At 38.3% G+C, this 20,869-nt stretch overlaps 1 protein-coding gene across 2 annotated transcripts in view; it reads left to right on the forward strand.

Moving 5' to 3' along the window:
• Positions 1 to 9,025: 9,025 nt before the first annotated feature.
• Positions 9,026 to 20,869, forward strand: part of ZC2HC1A (zinc finger C2HC-type containing 1A) — a 51,965-nt gene continuing 40,121 nt past the window's right edge. For both annotated transcript variants that reach the window (XM_043483707.1, XM_043483706.1), the window contains exon 1: positions 9,026 to 9,152. In XM_043483707.1, coding sequence (XP_043339642.1) covers positions 9,137 to 9,152 — 16 coding nt within the window. In that variant the 5' untranslated portion in view covers positions 9,026 to 9,136. The remainder of the gene's footprint in view (positions 9,153 to 20,869) is intronic.

Below are 20,869 nucleotides of genomic sequence, written 5' to 3' on the forward strand. Positions count from 1 at the left end.
AGTTCATGGTTTAGTTAACCAACCATTCATGTTGGGCAGTCTTTTAATAAACCTTTCTGGGTATTTTTAGAGGAAAGTTGTGGTGGGAGATTGTTAAGATATTTTATAGATTTATTTTCTGATATTTGGGCCATAGTTTGCCTCTTTCTATGGTGTCCAAATTGAGACACAAAGAGAAGTATCTACCTCTGAAAAGAGGATAGGAACAAAGAAGAACTCTGACATTTGGAAGCTGCCAGTGGGATATTTGAATTGAGTCAGGGTTATATAAAGGTCTGAATTCTTCCAGAGAATATTTTTGGTTTTACTTTGCTGCTTTCCAGATGTTGGTTACTCAACTACTTGTGCAAGCATAGTATATTAATTAGGGTTCTCCAGAGAACAGAACCAATAGGATCATATCTATAGCTATAGAAAGGTAATATCTTTCTATAGAGAGATTATATCTATATCTAAGAAAGAGATAGAGACTGATTGATTTATTGATTGATTTTAGGTAACTGGCTCCTGTGATTGTACAAGCTTGGCAAGTTTAAAATTTGTAGGTCCTTTCAGGCTGGAGACCCAGGGTAGAATTGGAGTTTGAGTCCAAAGGCGCTCTGCTGCCAGATTCCTTCTAAGGGGAGGTAAACTTTCAACTGATGGGATGAAGCCCAACCACATTACCAAGCTTTTGTTGCTAAATCCTGTCCAACTCTTTGCAACCCCATGAACTGCAGCACCCCAGGCTACCCTGTCCTTCACAATCTCCCAGAGTCTGCTCAAATTCATGTTCTTTGAGTCAGAGTGCAATTATGGAGGGCAATTTGTTTTACTCAAAAATCACCAATTTAAATGTTAATTTCATCCAGAAAACACCTTTGCAGTATATCTAGAATAATATTGACCTCACCAAATCGCCATATTAAACTAACCATCACACATAGATTCTGTCATTGAAGAAAATAAAGAATAATTCAGATGGCTTCCACTGATTTCATTCCATCGATAGTTTATCAGTCCTCTCTTTCGTGATCTGAGAGAGAACATAAATCTAGTGCATTCCCTTTTGTCATTCTCATCAGACTTAGTGTCCTTACTTAGAAAAAGTACTTATGCTACAGTCATGTATCTCAAATTAGATAATCTATTTACATATTCTAATCCTGCCACTTCCTAGGTGGCTCAGTGGTAAAGAATCTGCCTGCAATGCAGGAGATGCAGGTTCAATCCATGGGTCAGGGAGATCCCCTGGAGAAGGAAATGGCAACCCACTCCAATATTCTTGCCTGGAAAATCCTATGGATAGAGCAATCTGGTAGGCTGCAGTCCGTGGGGTCTCAAACAGTATGACATGACGGCGACTAAACAGCAACAACCACCAGGACCTGCCACTTACTCACTATAAATTTTAAAAAGTCACTTACTCTCATTGACTCTCTGTTTCTTTGAAATGAAAATGAAAAGGATAAGGCAGGTTATGAGGATCACATGAAATTATATGGGAAATGGTTTTCATATTATAAATGGTATTCATATTATATATTAAATGGCCTTCATATTAACTATAACCATTGTGTATTAAATAAATACTCTCTGCCTACCTAAAAGAACTATTTTGAAAACTATATCATTCATTCACATCTATTCACTCATTTAGCAAATATTTATGTTTTAAATAAATATTTATTAAATATAAAAAACCATCTATTGAAATATTAAACCAAGTTTCTCTAAAACAACAGTGTCCTACAAAAATGTGGAGAATTATCAAAAGCACTGAATAAATAGCTGGTATTCTGTATAGTTGTTATCAACTCAGGTACTACTGGACATGGGCTGGAATAACTTTTAATAACAGCACTTTTTCATTAAATTGGCACTGCTATCTATCTATAAAGGAGTCTTTGGTCAGGTTCCCTACAAGCAAGGACTAAGAGGGAGAGTCTTGCAGCAGTGATTTGTTAGGAGACTCTTCTTGAGTGAAGGAAGCAGGTAGGGCAATAGGGAAGAAGAAAGGTAAGCAAGGATATAGTCTTACCTGAAGACTACCTTGAGTCAAAGGTTAATTTGTGGTACCCCAGAGTCAGTCAGTCACTGGCTGTGGGCTGCCTCCCTGATGGTGAGACCATAACCTCTCAGGGGAAGAAAGTAGCCATGGGTTACCAGCCAACATAATTAACAAGTGGGGCTGGGTGCACCTTCCAGTATAAACGGAATCTGAGAACAGGGCAACAATAACCTTTAGTATAAAGTGCCAGCGATGTTCATAAAAATAACAGAAGCACTGCAAAGGTGTTCACAACATTCTGACTCCTCAAGTCAGACTTACTAACATCCACATAGTCTTTTACAGAATTCAAATGCTCTGAAAACTGCTTCTTCTTAATATATAAAAATTAAATTTCTATGAATACTAATATCTTGTTATATGGAATTTCTCTTTCTTATATAAGTTTTATTATGTTTTGAAAACAGAACCAGAGAGATTCTTATTTCTGTTTTGTTGATTATCTGTCAGCTGCTAAGAAACATAAATGTGAATAGGCTTAAGCAATTCTGTTTCTTGGAAACAGCAAGCAAACAATTGTTGGATTTATATGATAAAATTAGGTCAACAATATACTCAACTTACACTTTTGAAATGTATTCTAAGTAAAAAGTAAGTAAACAGAATAATGTACTTTCATTGTAAAACTGTAAAAAGCAGCTTTTCTTGAAAGATAGGTTTGCACAAGTGGGAGTTTTTATAGATAGTTAAAGGCAGATAATTCTAATAACATGTGTATCCACAATGAAAATTAGAACTTTAGTTTTTTACTTTTACCTGTTAATTCTTAAGGCAAAACCAAGTGATCAACTATATTAATAGTTAGCATGTGTTAATAGGGTGAATTCGTAAATAGTTGTTTCCATTAAAAGGTAGCTGCAGAAACTAGAGGATCTAATTGTTTTAAGAAACAGAGCCATAAAGCTTTTAAAATCATGAAGAAGTGCCAAGGTACTCATTTAGGTGATTTAAAAATGTTTCTTCTTTGTTCTTAGTATAAATACCCTGACATCATCATCATCATTATATAATATTTATTTGTAATACTTTACAACACTTAAAGGAAACTGTTTTAAAGGTTGTGAGACGCTCCTATGATTATGATTAATAATAAAGCAAGGGGAAAAGGACTCAATATTTTTCTTTTTCTTCTGTTTTTCTTCCAGGTGGGAAAAGGAGCATTTAAAAATACTTTGTTTTCCTAGCAACAAAGAGAAAAACTGGATAAGGCTGAAATTCATAAATTCTCAAAATGTTCTGGGCATTGGTTCCTATTTGAATTTTTAGAGTTACCTCATAACTTAAAAGACACTAGAAAAAAATGTTGTTGTTGTCCTCTCTACTCTGAATTTAAATTGTCTCCATTTTCTTAGAATTAGGTTTGGCTACACTCAGAAAAGCGTGTAAACACATACCCTCATAATCTAGAGGTGACGAGAACTTTCATGAAAACTCAAGGGCACATTTCATAAAGAAAATATATTGATGGACTTTTGACAAAATTAAAGTTAAGGATTTCTGTTCAGTGACAGGCATCATAGACAAAGATATCCAATATTTGACAACCTAGAAAAATATTTTTGAACTAATCAAAACCAGCAAGGCTTAAAATCTAAAATATACAAAGAAACTTACAAATCCATACCAAAAAGATGAGAATCACAACATAAAACAGGGACACGTGTGCATGCTCAGTGAATAAGTCATGTCCAACTCTTTGTGATCCCATGCACAGTAACCTGCTAGGCTCCTTTGTCCATGGGATTTCCCAGGCAAGAATACTGGAGTGGGTTGCCATTTCCCATTCCAGGGGATCTTCCTGACCAGGATTTGAACCCTTGTCTCCTGCATTGGCAGGTGGATTCTTTACCACTGAGCCACCAGGGAAACCCCATAAAACAGTGATTAAATTAGACAATTCCTTGAAAGTCAAATATGAATTAGCAAATACATGACGACATTCCCAACTCTTGATTCTCAGTAGACTGGCAAAATTTAGCACTAAGCCAGTATTAAATAGATACAGAAAGATGGATACTCTTAAACAGTGCTAGTGGCAGGATACACTGGTACAGACATTGCAGAGAACAATCTGGGCATGCTTACTGGAGATGAAGGTGAGCCAGTAATCCATTCCAGGGATGCATCCCAGAGAAACCTGAGCCCAGGGTCATAAGGGGACAGTCACAAAGATGTTCATTGTAACTGCAAGTTAGAGGAAGCTGGGCGCCTATCACTGCAGGAAGGAGTAAATAAAATGTGGTATATGTATTCGGTAAAATACATTTCAGCACTTGCAAGCAATAAACTAGTGTTTTATACAGTAGAATAGGTAAATCTCTAAATAAGTGTTTATTTAGAACCAATTACTTTTACAAGCTGGACCTCACAATCTAAGACTTAATAGCCCATTGAATATATTGTCCTCTATTGCTCTGTATTATGTCTTGCTCAGGCTTCCTCTACTAGATGTTATCTTCCTGGAAACCAAAGAGACTTCTTCAGACCTCCCTGTTGTGCCTAGAACAGTGTTACATATGTAGGAGTATCTCAATAAGTATTTGAATTAATAGATTTTAATTTCAGATTTGGAATTGTGGTGGTCAGAGACGGAGAGAAGTGATCCTAATTGAAGGTTTAAAAAAATGCATCCTTTTGCAGCCAGGAATTCGTTTCGAAAGTGGAGGAGAGCAGAGAATCCTGAAAGAAATGGAGTTCTTTATGGAACTAGAGGAGAACGAAGTAGAATAATCACTTTCACACTATGAATGGAGTAACCCTCCAATCAATGAAGGCAATTAAGCCTGCCTTAGGGTCGTCTTTTCTCCTTCTATTAATGTTTTCTTCTTCAGTACTATGTCTCTGAACACATACAACTTTTTGTTTTACTTTAGTTTAAAAATAAAACTAATACGAGCTAATTCAGAATATGGTTCTTCAATCTATAATACTGTTCAGTCCTTTCTCCTCAGATTTAAGAAAAAATATGTCCCTTTTGTTTTTGTTGAAAATTATCATTTTCTTTATGGTTGCCAAATGTATAAATGAATTTTTATATATTAAATTGTGGTGGGTCATTTCCTTGGAGACTGTGGAGGGTATACATAGTGGGTATATAATCTGAGATTCCGAATCTCTTTCTGAAAATGATTTGAATGAGAGACAAAGGATGTCTCTGAAAGGGAAATTGATCTTTGTGTAAGATCCAACAGGAAGTTGGAGTTTTGAAACAAGAAAATATATGTAGCTTGCTCAGCTCTTTGGAAGGTGCAAATGAGATGTGGATGGACTCCAGGGAATGGTGGTTGAAGGGAAAGTAATGCGAAGTGGAAAGAATCAGGGATATGATGTAATCAGACAAGGGTGCAGTATCTATTTCAGCTACTTAGTAGTTTTGTAATCTGCATAGAGTCAGTAAACATCTCTGAACCTTTGTTTTTTTTTTTATTTTTTATGATAGGGATATGGGAACACCTTTAATTCACACTCCTCTAAGAATGTTATCATTAGCTAAAAAGATCACTGGCGAGATAAAAAAAATTATAAGTGATAAAAGCTTTGGAACATAGAGGAGAAACTGAGCTTTGTTCATTTTAATGACTGGCTTGAAATGAAATGGGCCTGAAACATAGTAGGTACTCAACAAATATTTGTTAAATGAATATATCACAGAAAAATGGAATAGATCAAGGAAAAAAAAAGCCAGGAGAGTGCATTAAGACCAAATAGATTTTTGGGTCAGGCACGTAGAGGGCAGAGGAGGGAAGGCAGATAAATTGTCTTCTTCATCCAGGGGTCAGGACCAGGGAAAGCTGAAGAAGCCAGGGTAGATAAGAGTGTTGAGAGAACATTACTCCTAAACATTGGCAGGCACGTTTTAGAGAGTTAAGATTCACAGTAGCTATGCCTACACAAATATACCTTGAACAACCAATCTGAATTATCTGAATTTACATTTAAGGTAATTAGAAAGCAAGATGAGGAGGAAGTGAGGAGTCACATGAAATCCTCCATTACAGGTGGAATCAGACAGACTAGAGTTTAAATCCAAGTTAATGTAGCTCAGCTGGTAAAGAATCCGCCTGTAACGCAGGAGAACCTGGTTTGATTTCTGGGTTGGAAGGATCTGGTGGAGAAGGCAATGGCTACCCATTCCAGTATTCTGGTCTGGAGAATTCCATGGGGTCACAAAGAGTTGGACACGACTGAGCAACTTTCACTTTCACCATTCACTAAGAGCATAAATATTAGCAAAAAATTAATCTCTGAGACTTCTAGAAATCCAAGACTTCAATTCTAAAAGATGAAAATTATACCTACTTTGTAGAGTTGTTTTGAAGATTAGATAAGTGACTATATGAAAAGGGCCTAAAACGTGCCTGATATAATTTTTTCAAAATCATTACTATATCATTATTATTGTCTTTACTGTAGCGGTCGTTGTTACTGTATTGTTGTTACTGTAGCAGTTATACCCAACAGGGTGTGTATCAGCCGATTCCATTTGTGACTTGACTTCAGCTCAAGAACTTGGGATTTGTAAAGTAAGTTAGTAAGTTTTTTCTCTATTTTGGGTTTTTTTTTTTCCCAATGGTGGTTTTTCCCTTTTAGTGCTTGTTTAAAGCACTCCCATCCCCCTCCCCTCCCCGATTCTAACTTTAGTCTTAGCAGCACCAAAGGAACTTCCCCCACTCACTCCAGGGTGGCTAAGTGGCAGGCAAGGCTGTGGGCTGGCCATTTAGACCTAGGATCTCAAGTCTCAGAGGAATCAAACAACCAGAGCAGAACTAGGGGGAGGCGAGGAGTTGAGACAGGCGTGTCTCAAGAGTCCATATCAGAGACAGACTGCACCACATTCAGACACAGTAAAATCACCTTCCCAATAAGAGATGGCCTAGTCCTCAGGTACTTGTTTGTGCCTGCATGCTAAGTTGCTTCAGTTGTGTCCCAACTCTGCCACCTGTATTGCTGATCCTGTACCTGACACCGGTTATCTCTCTGTTCACACTGTTTGCACTGTTTGCTGAACCCAGGGTAGGCAAGGCGCCAGCTGAGGCTGGAAGGAGACTGGAGGAACCATGGGAACTGCAGACAGGTTTATTCTCTCTTGTCTGGCACAGTAGCCATATCGCAGTCTCTCTCCTGGCTGCCGCAGCAGCCATAGCAACAGCCACAACATAACCATAATGAAGCCATGACATAACATAACCTCATGTAACATAACCATGACGTTTCTCCAATGTATCCCTAATGCAGCAGCAGCCGGGGCTTTCATGTTGAAGCCCGCATAGGCCCACCATACAAAGTAGCTCAAGACCAAGTGAGTACCTCCTGATGCAAATGTGCAGTGCTATATGTGATTTTGGCTGTTACATAATCATGCAAAGTCATTGTTTATAGAACATGGGTGAGAAGGCTCTGAGAACATGGGGAGAGAGCCTAACTGACACCATCTTGTTAATTTCCCCACACCACCCTATGGACTGTAGCCTGCCAGGCTCCTCTGTCCATGGGATTCTCCAGGCATGAATACTGGAGTGGGTTGCTGGGCCCTCCTCCAAGAGATCTTCCAGACCCAGGGATCGAATCAGTCTTTTATGTCTCCTGTTTGGCAGCTGGGTTCTTTACCACTAGCACCACCTGGGAAGCCCCAAGTGCTCAGATCACTCATTTACAAGGTATTCTTGGATGGAGAATAGAACTCTTGCTTCATAAAGTCTTCTGGTTTGTAAGTTACGTACTTTTATAAGCAGACAAACTTAGATATGATGTCAACATTTTGCAACTGAACAGAGTAATACGAGAATTCATATAAGATTTGTTACGGAAATTACACTAATACTGACAAATTGCTGAAACTCCAATACTTTGGCCACCTCATGCGAAGAGTTGACTCATTGGAAAAGACCCTGATGCTGGGAGGGATTGGGGGCAGGAGGAGAAGGGGACGACAGAGGATGAGATGGCTGGATGCCATCACCGACTTGATGGGCATGAGTTTGAGTAAACTCCGGGAGTTGGTGATGGACAGGGAGGCCTGGCGTGCTGCGATTCACCGGTCCCAAAGAATCGGACACGACTGAGCGACTGAACTGAGCTGATTTACTAGAGTTAGCCAATGAGATGGCTTATTACTGCTAAATCAAATTTTCAAAGACATTTAGTTCTGGGGAAATGTGTTAGACTGTTAAGCCAGAGGTTTTAGCTAGTTTTGCAGTTAGCTTTATCCTAAAAGGTTTTGACAGAAACAGGTTTCCATCTGTCATATATAGATTAGTTTTCCCCCTAAACTCCCTGATCAAAAACCTAGTTTTATGTCACCTCCTCAGTTGGGGCGCCGACCGACTACTTTAGTTCCAAGTCTGGGGCCCGGGAAGGCCAAAAGTAGCCTAAGAGGAAGGTAGCTCTGAGTTTTCCCTTTAATTTTCGGCCCAAGCTTTTCTGCGGAGGAAATTGTTTCTGAGGGCCGAGAGAAATCTCAGTTCCACAATTCCAGATAGAAAGTACTATTTCTGTAGGAAAACAGTCCTAAGACTCACATATCCATGTGTGAAGAGAAAGTCTAGGAAATACACTCCGGTGAAGTGTGACTACATAGCGGGGAATGGAGAGGGTGCTGCTCAAGAGTGTGTAGGACTTGGGGTCTGTTTGCGTGTTTGCTTCAAGTCCTCAGAGAGGGACAGATGGCAATTCAGAACTGCACTTCATTGAGGGACTGCTGACGGGAACACTGAGGTGCTGAGATATTCTAAACAAAAGGCTAAGGCGTGAGAAAAACAAGGCGAGAGTCGAACAAAGGCCGCCGTTGGGCGGCAAGATGCAATCCAACACGGTGCAGGCTCACCCAGAGAGCCGCCGCTGAAGCGCGGAGCTGGGCGTCCCCCTTGCCGCGGCTGCAGGAGGCGGGCCACTAGAGGCCCCGCCCCCTCGTAACCCCCCGCCCCTCCCGCGCCGGACCAATGGGAGCTCGGGATATTAGCAGGTGGGAGGCGCGGCCGGGTTGCTACAGCCGGAGCTGGGCGGTGGCGGCGGTGGCGGCGGTGGCGGCGTTGGCGGCGGTGGCGGGTGCAGCTCAAGGAGTCCGGCGGATCCAGAAGCGTTGGCGCAATGGAGGGACTGGAAGGTGAGGAGATGAAAGGATGTGGGCGGGGCGCTTGGCGGTGGGGTGGCGGGGGGAAGGGTCTGCCCTGGACCTCGGTACCGGGTAGGCGAGGGCAGGTTCCATAGTGGTGGACCCCGCCGCTCCTTCGGAGGCCGGGATGATACGGCTCTCTGCAGCCCCCGACGCGGTCGAGCTGATGATCCTTAGGCTACCGCTCCTCAGATGGTTTATACCTGATGCGCTCCCCCGCCCTACCCCACAAGCCTGATTTGCCCTCTGGTAAACGTCTGCAAATTCCTTCTTACCATTTTCTGGTCTGCCTGACTCCTTGAGTGTCCTATTGGTAATAACAGCCTCTGGCCAAATTTTATTTTCCTTGCAAAGTGGACTCTCCATTCATGTCTGCCGCCTCCCCACCGCCAGCTTTTGCTGGAGCCCCGGGGTGTGTCTCCCGCCTTGAGCTGCTGATACTTTCCTTGGCCACTTTCCTTGGTTTCCCTAGGTAACCTTTTTTCCATTTCTGCAGCGTCTTTTATGGGAGGGGTGCCGAGAGCATCTCCCGAGGAAATGTCACTGGCCAGTTTTAGAGCTGGGACAATAGGTTAACAGAAGGGTTTAAGGGTTTATTCTCGAGGACTCTGTAAGGAAAAGCCGACATTGATTCTTTATCTTTGAGTTTATCTTTGTGCTGTACCAGGACGCCAGATTTTGCTTTGTTCCCCATTCTTTCACTTCTCTGTTCTCCTTACCTATGTTATCCTGTGTGATACAGCATTTGCTTAAAGACAACAAAGGAAAAGAAGAAAACAGCATTAGCAATAGCGGTTTCAGGATTCCTTTTCAAATTGTGTTTAATCCTTCTGATGAAGAATAACCCTAACAGAACTGAGGAATCCTGTTGCAATGATTTAGCTTTTTTTCCTCCTCTTAATTTACATAGATTCAGATGGAATTAATAAACAGTCATTGAGCCCTGTGTATTGTTGCATGCTGGAGAGTAAATTATTTTAGGTTGTGTTATGAAAAGAAAAGTAATAACTGATAACTTTCTGCAGTGACCTAGTCTCACCAAAAAGCAAATACAGTAATGAGTATGATATTATTTCATGCTTTTGCTCCTAGGTGACGCTGTCATACTAACCACCTTGAGGATGATAGATCATCGAGACCTGTGATGATTTTCTATTTGTGTGCAGCTGCAGTGTACTATAACAAATGAAGTTCTTGTTCTTTACTTATTTAATTTATTTTAGGCAGATCACTCAAAGTTTCCATGAAGTAGGGATTGTAATGGTTTTCCTTACTCAAGGTGTTTTTGTTTAGAGAACTCCTAGAGACAGCTTATTATTATTATTATTAATGAATTTTCAAACATATGGTGGTATTCTAGCATAGGATCTTGGGTCCTGGATTTCTTATGAAGTTATTTTAATACACATACAGTGCTTTAGAATGGTTTTTCTGAAGCTTTATTTTTCTATTATTTCATTTAGCATTTGTAATTGAGGCAAAGATCTTCATCTGACTTTTCATTTATTTATGCTAAGCATCTAAAGCAATGTCTGATACAAAGTAGGTATTCAATAAATATTTGTTAGATAAATGACTTTGTCCATGAGAGGTCCTGGGGATGCAGGAAAAAATAAAAAGTCAAAGCGCTCTTCTCATTGAGCCTACATTTTAGTGAATCTTAAGTTTTAGCAGTGCTGACATTACTTTTGAAATCTTACCATTAATGCTTTTAAAATACAATGAAAACCTATTATAATACTCAATTACATGGGTGAAGAAATACATGAATTCTGCTGTAATATGTTATCATGGGTATGTTTTAGGGGCCGAACTTGTGATGTTTCATGTTAAACAGTACTTCTTTATGCGTTTAATTTAAACAAAATTAAGTTGCTACCATTAACAATGTTATGGTGTGTTAATTGTAATGAATTAGTTACAATATATGAAATTATTCTTTTTCTAGAGCAAAACAGTTGAATGTTGGTAATTTCAAATGGTAATGAATTTTTTTATTTTAATAAAATAAAAGCTCTCAGAGAGTTTTGTTGAAATTAGTGCCTTTCCTTTTCTCCTCCTCCTTTTAAAAAATTAGCCCTTGTTAGGTCTCACTTTATAAAGATGAAATTTGAGTCTTAATGAGGAATTCATTAATTCATTCCTCTGTGACTTCGTTTAATAAACAGTGGTACATTGGTACAGTGATAGAGTTTTCCCTTATTGGAAATTAAAATCCAGCATATCAAAGGTGTCTAATGAACCTCATATTGCAGTATTCAGTAGAAAATCTTTGAGAATTTGCTTAATACATACCATGTGTGCTTGTGTGGTTAGTTGCTCAGACATGTCTGACTCTTTTCGACCCCAAGGACTGTAACCTGCCAGGCACCTCTGTCTAAGAAATTCTTCAGGCAAGAATAATGGAGTGGATTGCCATTCCCTTCTCCAGGGGATCTTCCCGACCCAGGGATCAAACCCGTCTCCTGCATTGCAGAAGGATTCTTTACCATAATAATTGAGCAAATATAGTACTGCTTGGCATTAAATTAAAAGGAATTAAACCCATGTTTTTAATTGAAGCCAGTTAGCATGACTGAAGTGACTTAGCAGCAGCAGCAAACTAAACTTGATTGTAAAATCAGAAAATATATGTACTCCTGAAAAATTTTATTGAAGATTATCATACTCTTGGGGCTTCCCTGGTAACTCAGCTATTAAAGAATCCACCTGCAATGCAGAAGACCCCAGTCCGATCCCTGGGTTGGGAAGATCCCCTGGAGAAGGTATGGGCTACACATTCCAGTTTTCTTGGGCTTCCTGGGTGGTTCAAATGGTAAAGAATTCAAGTGCAATGAGGGAGATCTGGGTTCAATCCCTGGGTTGGGAAGATCCCATGGGGAAGGGAATGGCTACTCACTCCAGTATTCATGCTTGGAGAATTACACGGACAGAGGAACCTGGCAGGCTACCGTCCATGGGATTGCAAGAGTTGGACACAGCTTAGCGACTAAACCACCACCATGCGCTATAGGTATGTCTAAAGGCAATAAAAGTCATTCTAGACCTGGGAAAGTTCAATCTCTTTTAAGCTTTTCATCTGTGAAATGGAGAGAGGACAAACCCTAAGCAGGTTTTATCCATATGTATTGTCATTCCTTTCGTGTGTTGATAAGTCATTATTAACAATTGTGACAGATCTTCCTGCCTAGTCCTCTTTTGGACTGCTAAAATTAGTAGGGCTTAGGGTACTGCCCTCTAAAACTTGATTAAAGTTTGATTGCTCTTTGCATATGTAGATCTTGATGTAGTTGAAGAAAGCCATGCTGTCCCTTTAGGAGTTTTAGTTTGTTTTTCCCTAATCTAAGCACTGGTTTAACTGATAACTCATCATCTTTACTAATTTATCTTGATTCATTTTTTTTTTTGGTACTGACTTTAATGCCATATTATTTTAATAGCCAATGTATTGGATGGATCTGTGCTTGGATCCTTGCTTTGTTTCTTTTTAGCTTTGGAGCTAATACACTCCAATCTACCTGAACTATATTAAGTATTAAGTGATGTAACATATATTAAGCATTTGGCAAACTGCCTAGTACATAGGAGGCCCCCTTTAGTGCTTGTTTATTGGATGGATAAAAATCCCAGGAAGTGTGTTAGAACCTTAAGAGTGGTTCAGTAGAGGTACAACATAGCAGACTTGGAAGGGGTTGTGGGCCGTCTCACTAGATAATTGTGGCAGCAAAAAAGGTTGGAGAAGGGAGAGGCTGGAAATGTGTATATGTGATAAAGATTTGAACTAAGGCGAAAGCAGCAGAAATTAAGGGGAGATAGGCATAGAAGACATTTCTGTGATGGAGAGATGAGATAGAACTGCTGGATGTGGGAGGGAAGAGGAATCAAGGAAGGATAAAGCAGTTGTGTAGCTTGGACTAAGACGTAATACTATCTTTAACCAAGAGAAGGACAAGTTTGGAAGATGAGGTAATGATTTTGGCTTTAAAAATGTTGTATCTGTGTGGTACTTGGGGCATATCTGGTAGAAAAGTTTTACAGCTGCCTGTAAATACCTATCTGGAGTTTTTAGTTTAGTAGTCATCAGCTTATTAGTGACAGAAAATAGGTATGTTTGCTCAGCGAAGCTATATTTAACAAGATGAAGAAGAAAAAAAACTTGGGGGGACTGATGCTTTAAGGTTGAGCAGGAAAGGAAACTAGAGTAGGGGGCAGGCAGTCTTTAAAAAGGCTTAAAAATTGTCAAGAAAGGGAAGTGGGGGAGAGTGAATATTTACTGAGTATGCTGGAAAAAGCCTGTCGCACTTTGTATTCTTAGAGACCTAGGTACTAACCAGGTGCAACCCTGCTGGCTTATGAAATCTGAAACACTTGGGCTTAGGAGAAAGAAAGATCACTGAAGCCAAGAGAGAAAGGGCTTTAAAGGTAGAAGGGATTGGTCAGCAGTGCCTCATGATATAGGAAGGTCCAGTAAGGTGAAGATTCAAGAGGCATTTCAATTTGACAATTAATAGATTAATGGTAATCAGTTGCTTCTGTTTCTTAAGGTCTTTGTCTCCTTATTGAAGAAACTTTACCTGATCGTATCTACTTCCCAGACACACGCATAGTATTATGACTGTCTTCTCTCTGCTTACTCTGTTCTGTTTTTCTGTCGTTGCACTGTGCTTTTCACTACAAAACATTTTATAAACAGTGTTAGTAGCTCAGTCGTGTCTGACTTTTTGCGACCTCATGAACTGTAGCCTGCCAGACTCCTGTTCTTGGGATTCTCCAGGCAAGAATACTGGAGTGGGTATCCATTCCCTTCTCCAGGGGCTCTTCCTGACCCAGGAATGGAACCTGAGTCTCCCACATTGCAGGCAGTTTTTTTACCATCTGAACCACTAAAGAAGCCCATATAAACAGGTAAATATATAAAATGTCAGGTAGTGGAAAAAAGTGATTTTTTTTTTTCCCCAAAGAGTAGAAGCTTGGTAAGATCAGGGTCTTTGATTTCATCTTGTTTGCCTAATTTCATCCCTGTTTGCGTCCTATTTTCATATTTCATCCTATTTTCATCCATTTCATATCTAATTTCATTCCTGTTTGCCTAATTCCTAGAACAGTTCCTGTCTCATCATAGGTGCTCAATAAGTACTTGTTGGATCAACATATGTGTCTATTTTAATACAGTGTTTAGTCCTGATAAAGCTTGCCTGTATTTCAGATTGGGAGTGAATGAAAGGTAGAGACGAGTTAGTCAGTAAATGTAAGCCAATGTTTCAAAAAATATGTTACGCAGGATATTGGTCCTAAATAACTTTTAGGCACAGAAAGGGTTTCTGTTGGGGAAATAACAGCATACTAAATCTCTCTCTTTCTCTTAAGACTGAGGAAGTTCTACTCTAAGAAAACCTGTTTGTTTAATCTAGCGTTTTCCAAACATTTAACCATAAGCAAAGGATTTGAGTGAGGGTGATTGGTAGAGGTAGTGGAAATGACTAGTCAAGTTCAGACTGGATAGGAATGGAAGTACAGCCAGGAATGGGTTATCAGAAAAATGCAAGTCACTCTGAGATCAAGAAAGTGACCGAGAGGTAGATTGTAGAAGGCTGTAGTTAGAGCACTTGTGTATTTTAAGAGTCCAGAGGTGGAGCTTTCTAAGTTCTTTTAGCAGTGGTTGTTTTTGCTGGAGTGCAGGTCACTAAAGTGGACGAAGGGTGAAGGCTGCGTGCTGAGTAGGTTAAGGGTGACTGTGAAATACTGAAATCTAGGGTGAGCTGAAAGAGGAATAGCTTACAAGATATTAGAGAGCATTGACCTGGAAGTAACTTGATTTTAAAAAAGGGTTGTGGGGGAAAGTAGTAAAGCAGCTGCCATGTACTTCAAAAGAGAAGTTTTTTTTTTTTTTTTAACTTTTATATTGGAGTATCACTGATTAACAATGTTATGATAGTTTCAGGATAGCAAATGGCCTCAACCGTACGTATGCATGTATCTGCATACTGCCCTCCCATCCATGCTGACGAATAACATTGACCTGAGTTTCCTGTGTACATGTCAGTCCCAAAGGTTGGTTTCAGATAAGCAAGTGACCAGTGGTGAAGGGACAGGCATGTTACACAGAGGCCAGAACTATTCTTAATTTATGAGAGTTTTGTTTTGGAAATGTCCCCTACTATTTCTTAACTGTATACATTTTAGAATGTCATAACTATTTTAGATAAAAGCATATTCTTTCCTATATGCTATATATAGTGTTACATAAAAATGTCATTTCAAGCCGCCTTATCATGCAGAGCAGATTTTGAAATTGTTCAGTACAGTAAGTCATTACAGAATCAACAGTGTGTTTAGGATAAATTTTGTAAGGAGAGGGTGGCTGCTTTAGAATATTAAGTGCTTATTCACTTGGTTCTGTCCTTCAGTTTGAGTGCTTCTTTCATCAGTGAGTTATCATCTCTCTCTGCTGTATTTTTATAAGTCACACAGTTCCCTAGCTTTTGCCACTCAGGAGAGAGTAGTAGAGTTTGCCTCATGCCCTGGAGAGTAGTATTTTTTATTTTATTGCTTGTGAAGCATTTTTATGTATAACATCTCAGTTGATCCTCTTGAATTTTAAGGTAGATTGAGCAGATGCTATCTTCATTTAACAGATGTTAAACTTGAGGCTACCTATGTGACTACTCATATATTTTCTTATAGTTCATTTAGTGAAAACTTTTCCAACAAGGAGAGAGACATCATGTTCTTTGCTCAAGGTCCTCGCAGATTGTCAATTCTGTGTATAGACAAGTGGAAGTCACTTCCTCGACATCTTGCAGTTGGTCAGTCGGTTTAATCATTCTTATTTATGACCGACTTTCTTTTTTAAATATAACACCAGTAAGGGAGGTGTCTTATTATCCATATACTTTTAAGGGAGATTTTATTAAATAAATATGCTATATTTATTATGGTGTATTAGAGTTAGAAGGGGTGCTCCTAGGTCATTTAATCTTAACATCCTTATTTTATATAAGAGGAATGTGAACCTTAGAGAGTTTAATATCTTGCCCAGCAAGTCATAGTTCAAAATGACAGAGCTGAGACTTGACTTAGATAAGATGAGACAAATTCCAGTGCCTTTTCTATTGTAGAGAATATTAGAACATTGCCATTAGGACAAACTGTGGCTTCGTGACTCTAAAGCCTAAGCTGCTTATCATGACCTCTTGGTAGACATTCTTTCCAGGGGATGTTGATGCCAACACACGTGACATATTTTGTGGATTATAGGGCTATGCTCTAAAAGAGAAAATTAAATTTATATATATATATTTATTTTGAATAACATAATGACTTTTCATTTTTTAAAATAATTTAAAATGTTTTCTCTTTAATGCTATTTCCTCTTTTTTATGCCTTTGGTGATAATAATTTTTTTTTTCTTTAAATACAATTTGAACTTGTTGGAAGACTTGTAGGAATTAATCCCAGGAGTTGATTTTATGGTAGTATTCTTGTTGCCATTATATTAAGTTTTAAGCTTTTGTATTAAAAAAAATGGAAGAGGATTTGGTTCTTAGATATAGAGCCAAAGAAGTAAATCATGTAGACTGTTGGCTTAATCAAGCAGTGATTGTATATCTCTACCCTGTGTCACTATTGCTTGGTACATGCTTGGCAAGTAGTAGGGACTCAAGTAGGCACTCACATTATTTCCATGTGTTAACTGATTTTTCTTAATAGTTAATTTTCAACAGATTTTTCTTTGTTATCTATTTAACAAGGAAATACTAAAATATACTTTGAAGCAAGTAGCATCTGGTACTATTCAGTATTTTATATTGATACATTTTTAAATCATTGTTTGGAATTTAAAGGAAGACATGAAAACTATAAATAGGCAAGCAGTATGTAGTATCACTTTGACAGTCCTTCTGAAGACATTCTAATCTTCATGTATCTAATGGATTCAGCTGCCAGCAACTGCCTCAGCTTTCTCGATAATTAATGGAATTAAGTGATCTAGATAAATGAAGTTGCTTTGATCTCCCTAAATAACCTAGTCTTTGGTACTAGAAAAGACAAATCAGGCAAAGCTTAGCAATGCTTTTGTACTGTTCACAGCTTAACTGCCACCGTACAGGCATTGACTTCCATCTGAAATGACAAATAGTCACTCTCTGCCACTGAAATAGGGCAGAGGAATACCTAAAGTATGCAAGAACAAAGCTTTCTTCTGTTACTGTTTGATTGTCTTCCCACCAATGTCTGTTTTGATTCTCCTGATAAGTTTTGTGTGGACTCAATAAATGCCTTGCAACAACATATATATGAACTCAATAACTGTACTTTTTTCATGAGTTTATTTGTCACTTCTAAAAGATAATGGTTCTCTGACAAAACAATTTTAACCATCAATAAAATCAGTTCAGTTCAGTCTCTCAGTCATGTCTGACTCTTTATGACCCCATGGACTGTAGCACGCAAGGCTTCCCTGTCCATCACCAGCTCTTGGAGCTTGCTCAAACTCACATCCATCGACTCGGTGATGCCATCCAACTGTCTTATCCTCTATCGTCCCCTTCTCTTCCCGCCTTCAGTCTTTCCCAGCATCAGGGTTTTTTTCCAGTGAGTCAGTTCTTTGCATCAGGTGGCCAGAGTATTGGAGTTTCAGCTTCAGCATCAGTCCTTCCAAAGAATATTCAGGACTGATTTCCTTTATGATTGACTGGTTTGATTCCCTTGCTGTCCAAGGGAATCTCAAGAGTCTTCTCCAACACCACAGTTCAAAAGCATCAGTTCTTCAGCACTCAGCTTTCTTTATGGTCCAACTCTCACATCCATACATGACTACTGGAAAAACCATAGCTTTGACTAGATGGACCTTTGTTGGCAAAGTAATGTCTCTAGTTTTTAATATGCTGTGTAGGTTGGTCATAGCTTTTCTTCCAAGGAGCAAGTGTCTTTTAATTTCATGGCTGTAATCACCATCTGCAGTGTTTTTGGAGCCCCCCGAAATAAAGTCTGTCACTGTTTCCATTGTTTGCCCATCCGTTTGCCGTGAAGTGATGGGACCAGATGCCATGATCTTAGTTTTTTGAATGTTGAGTTTTAACCCAGCTTTTTCACTCTCCTCTTTCACTTTCATCAAGAGGCTCTTTAGTTTTCTTTGCTTTCTGCCATAAGGGTGGTGTCATCTGCGTATTTGAGGTTATTGATATTTCTCCCAGCAATCTTGATCCCAGCTTATGCTTCATCCAGCCCGGTCTTTCGCATGATGTACTCTGCATATAAGTTAAATAAGCATGGTGACGATATATAGCCTTGATGTATTGCTTTCCCAATTTATTCAGTAGAAAATATGGTCAGGATACTATGTTTGTCTTTTTAATGAAAGTTACAGATATAGAAATAAATTTAGGTGTGGTATTTGGCTAGGAAATAAAATGACGAATTGACTTAGTTATGTAGATCCCAAGGAATGCAGTGAGTGTGTGTGTGTGTATGATGAAATTTGTTATGTGAAAGTACATGAAAGATGCATTACGATAACTTGATTTTGTGAAAGTTGAAGAAACTTCTTTGTTTAATGAATTGTGTCAGATTCATTAATGTCAGATTATCTCAATTTGCTGGTCCAGTGAATCTTAATATTATGTGTATGAACAAATGAACAGTTCACAAAATGCATAGTAACTAGGTGATCTTTTCCTTAAAGCATAATACTTCTGAGTTTGGTGGGGACAACATTCTTTTTATTCTAGGCTCCCTAATCATATTAGGAAGCCACCTCACTAATCTCCAGTATTATTTCTTCCTTTTTTTTTTTTTAGTTTAAAACTATTATATTGTGGAAAAATAGACATAACATAAAATGTACAGTTTTAACCATTTTTAAGTGTACGGTTCAGTTGTATTAAGTACATTCGCATTGCTGTGCAGCCGTCATTACTGTCCATCCCCAGAATGGCCTCATCATCCAAATTGTAGCATCTGTTTTCTTCTTATTTTCCTTCCAGCTTTGTATATGTAACTGACATAGAGTGCTGTGTGTAAGGGATACAGGATAATGATTTGACTTACATATATCATAAAATGATTACCACAGTAAATTTAGTGAACATCTTTCATCTTACATAGATAAAAAATAACAGGAAAAGAACATTTTTTTTTTCCCTTCTGGTGAGAAACTCTCAGGATCCAATCTCTTAACTTTCATATACAATATAGAACTGTTAATTATCTTTATCATATTGTCCATTACATCCCTAGTACTTAATTTATAACTGGAAATTTGTACTTTCTGATGACCTTCATCCAGTTTCCCATCTTCCTTCATCCCCAATTCTGGTAACCATGCATTTGATCTCTTTTTCTATGAGTTTCTTTGGGAAGTATAAAATTATTGGGAAGTATAAAGTATTGGGAAGTATAAAGACTAAAACTGTTAATGTTCCTGGTGCAGAGTATAGTGATTTGATGCTTCTCTACATTTCAAAATGATCACCATAATAAGTTTAGTTACTGTCTGTCATCAGGCAAAATATTATATTATTGCTGACTGTATTTCCCATGCTGTACCTTTCATACCTGTGACTCATTTATTTTGTAACTGAAAGTTTGTATCCTTTAATTTCTCTCACCTAATTCCCACCCTTCCCCGCCCCCACCAACCCCAGAAACCATCTGTTTGTTCTTTGTGTCTATGACTATGCTTCTTTTACAAGTTTGTTCATTTGTTTTGTTTTTTAGATTCTGTATGTAAGTGAAAGTATACAGAATTTGTCTTATTTTACTTAGCATAGTATGCTCTAGACTAATCCATTTTGTCACAGGTGACAAGATTTCAGTATGAGCACTGATTCAGTCTTGAGATATTGTATTTGTCCATATATCCATTTTATTGGCATTTAATTGTTCAGGGTAATCTCTTATCCTTTGTATTTCCATGGTGTTAAATATAACATCTCCACTTCCATTTCTAATTTTTTAATTTGAGCCCTCTTTTTTTCTTGATGAGACTTGCTGAAATTTTATCAATTTTTTTTATCTTTTCAAAGAACCAGCTTGTATTTTAATTGATTTTTAAAATCATTTTTAGTCTCTATTTAATTACTTCTCCTATTTTCTTTATGATTTCTTTTCTGCTAATTTCTGAGTTTTGTTTTTCTTTCTCTAGTTCCTTTCAGTGTAAGATTAGGTTGTTTATTTGAGATTTTTCGTATTTCCTGAGATAGGTTTGTATTGCTATAAACTTCCCTCGTAGAACTGCTTTTGCTGCAACTATAAATTTTGGATCATTGTGTTTTTTGTTTTCATTTGTCTCTAGATATTTTTTACTTTGGGATTTTTTCAGTGACCCACTAGTTGTTTAGTTCTATATATTTGTGTGTTTTTTTGGACAGTTTTTTTCCATTGTAGTTGATTCCTGGTCTCAGCATGAAGTTTCTTGGTATGATTTCAGTCGTAAATTCATGGAGACTTGTTTTGTGGCCTACCACAGAACAACCACTCATTATGTGGTTTGTCCTGGAGAATGTTCCGTGTGCACTTGAAAAGAGATGTATTCTGATGCTTTTGGATGTAATATTCTATATATGTTAAGACCATTTGGTTTAAGGCCAGTGTTTCCTTATGAATTTTCTCTCTGAATGATATGTTCATTGATGTAGGTGGGGTGTTAAAGTCCCCTACTGTTATTGTGTTATTGTCCATTTCTTTTTTATTTGTTTGTTAATATT

Source organism: Cervus canadensis, chromosome 12 (assembly GCF_019320065.1).
Source record: "Cervus canadensis isolate Bull #8, Minnesota chromosome 12, ASM1932006v1, whole genome shotgun sequence".
NCBI classification, from domain to species: Eukaryota; Metazoa; Chordata; class Mammalia; order Artiodactyla; family Cervidae; genus Cervus; species Cervus canadensis.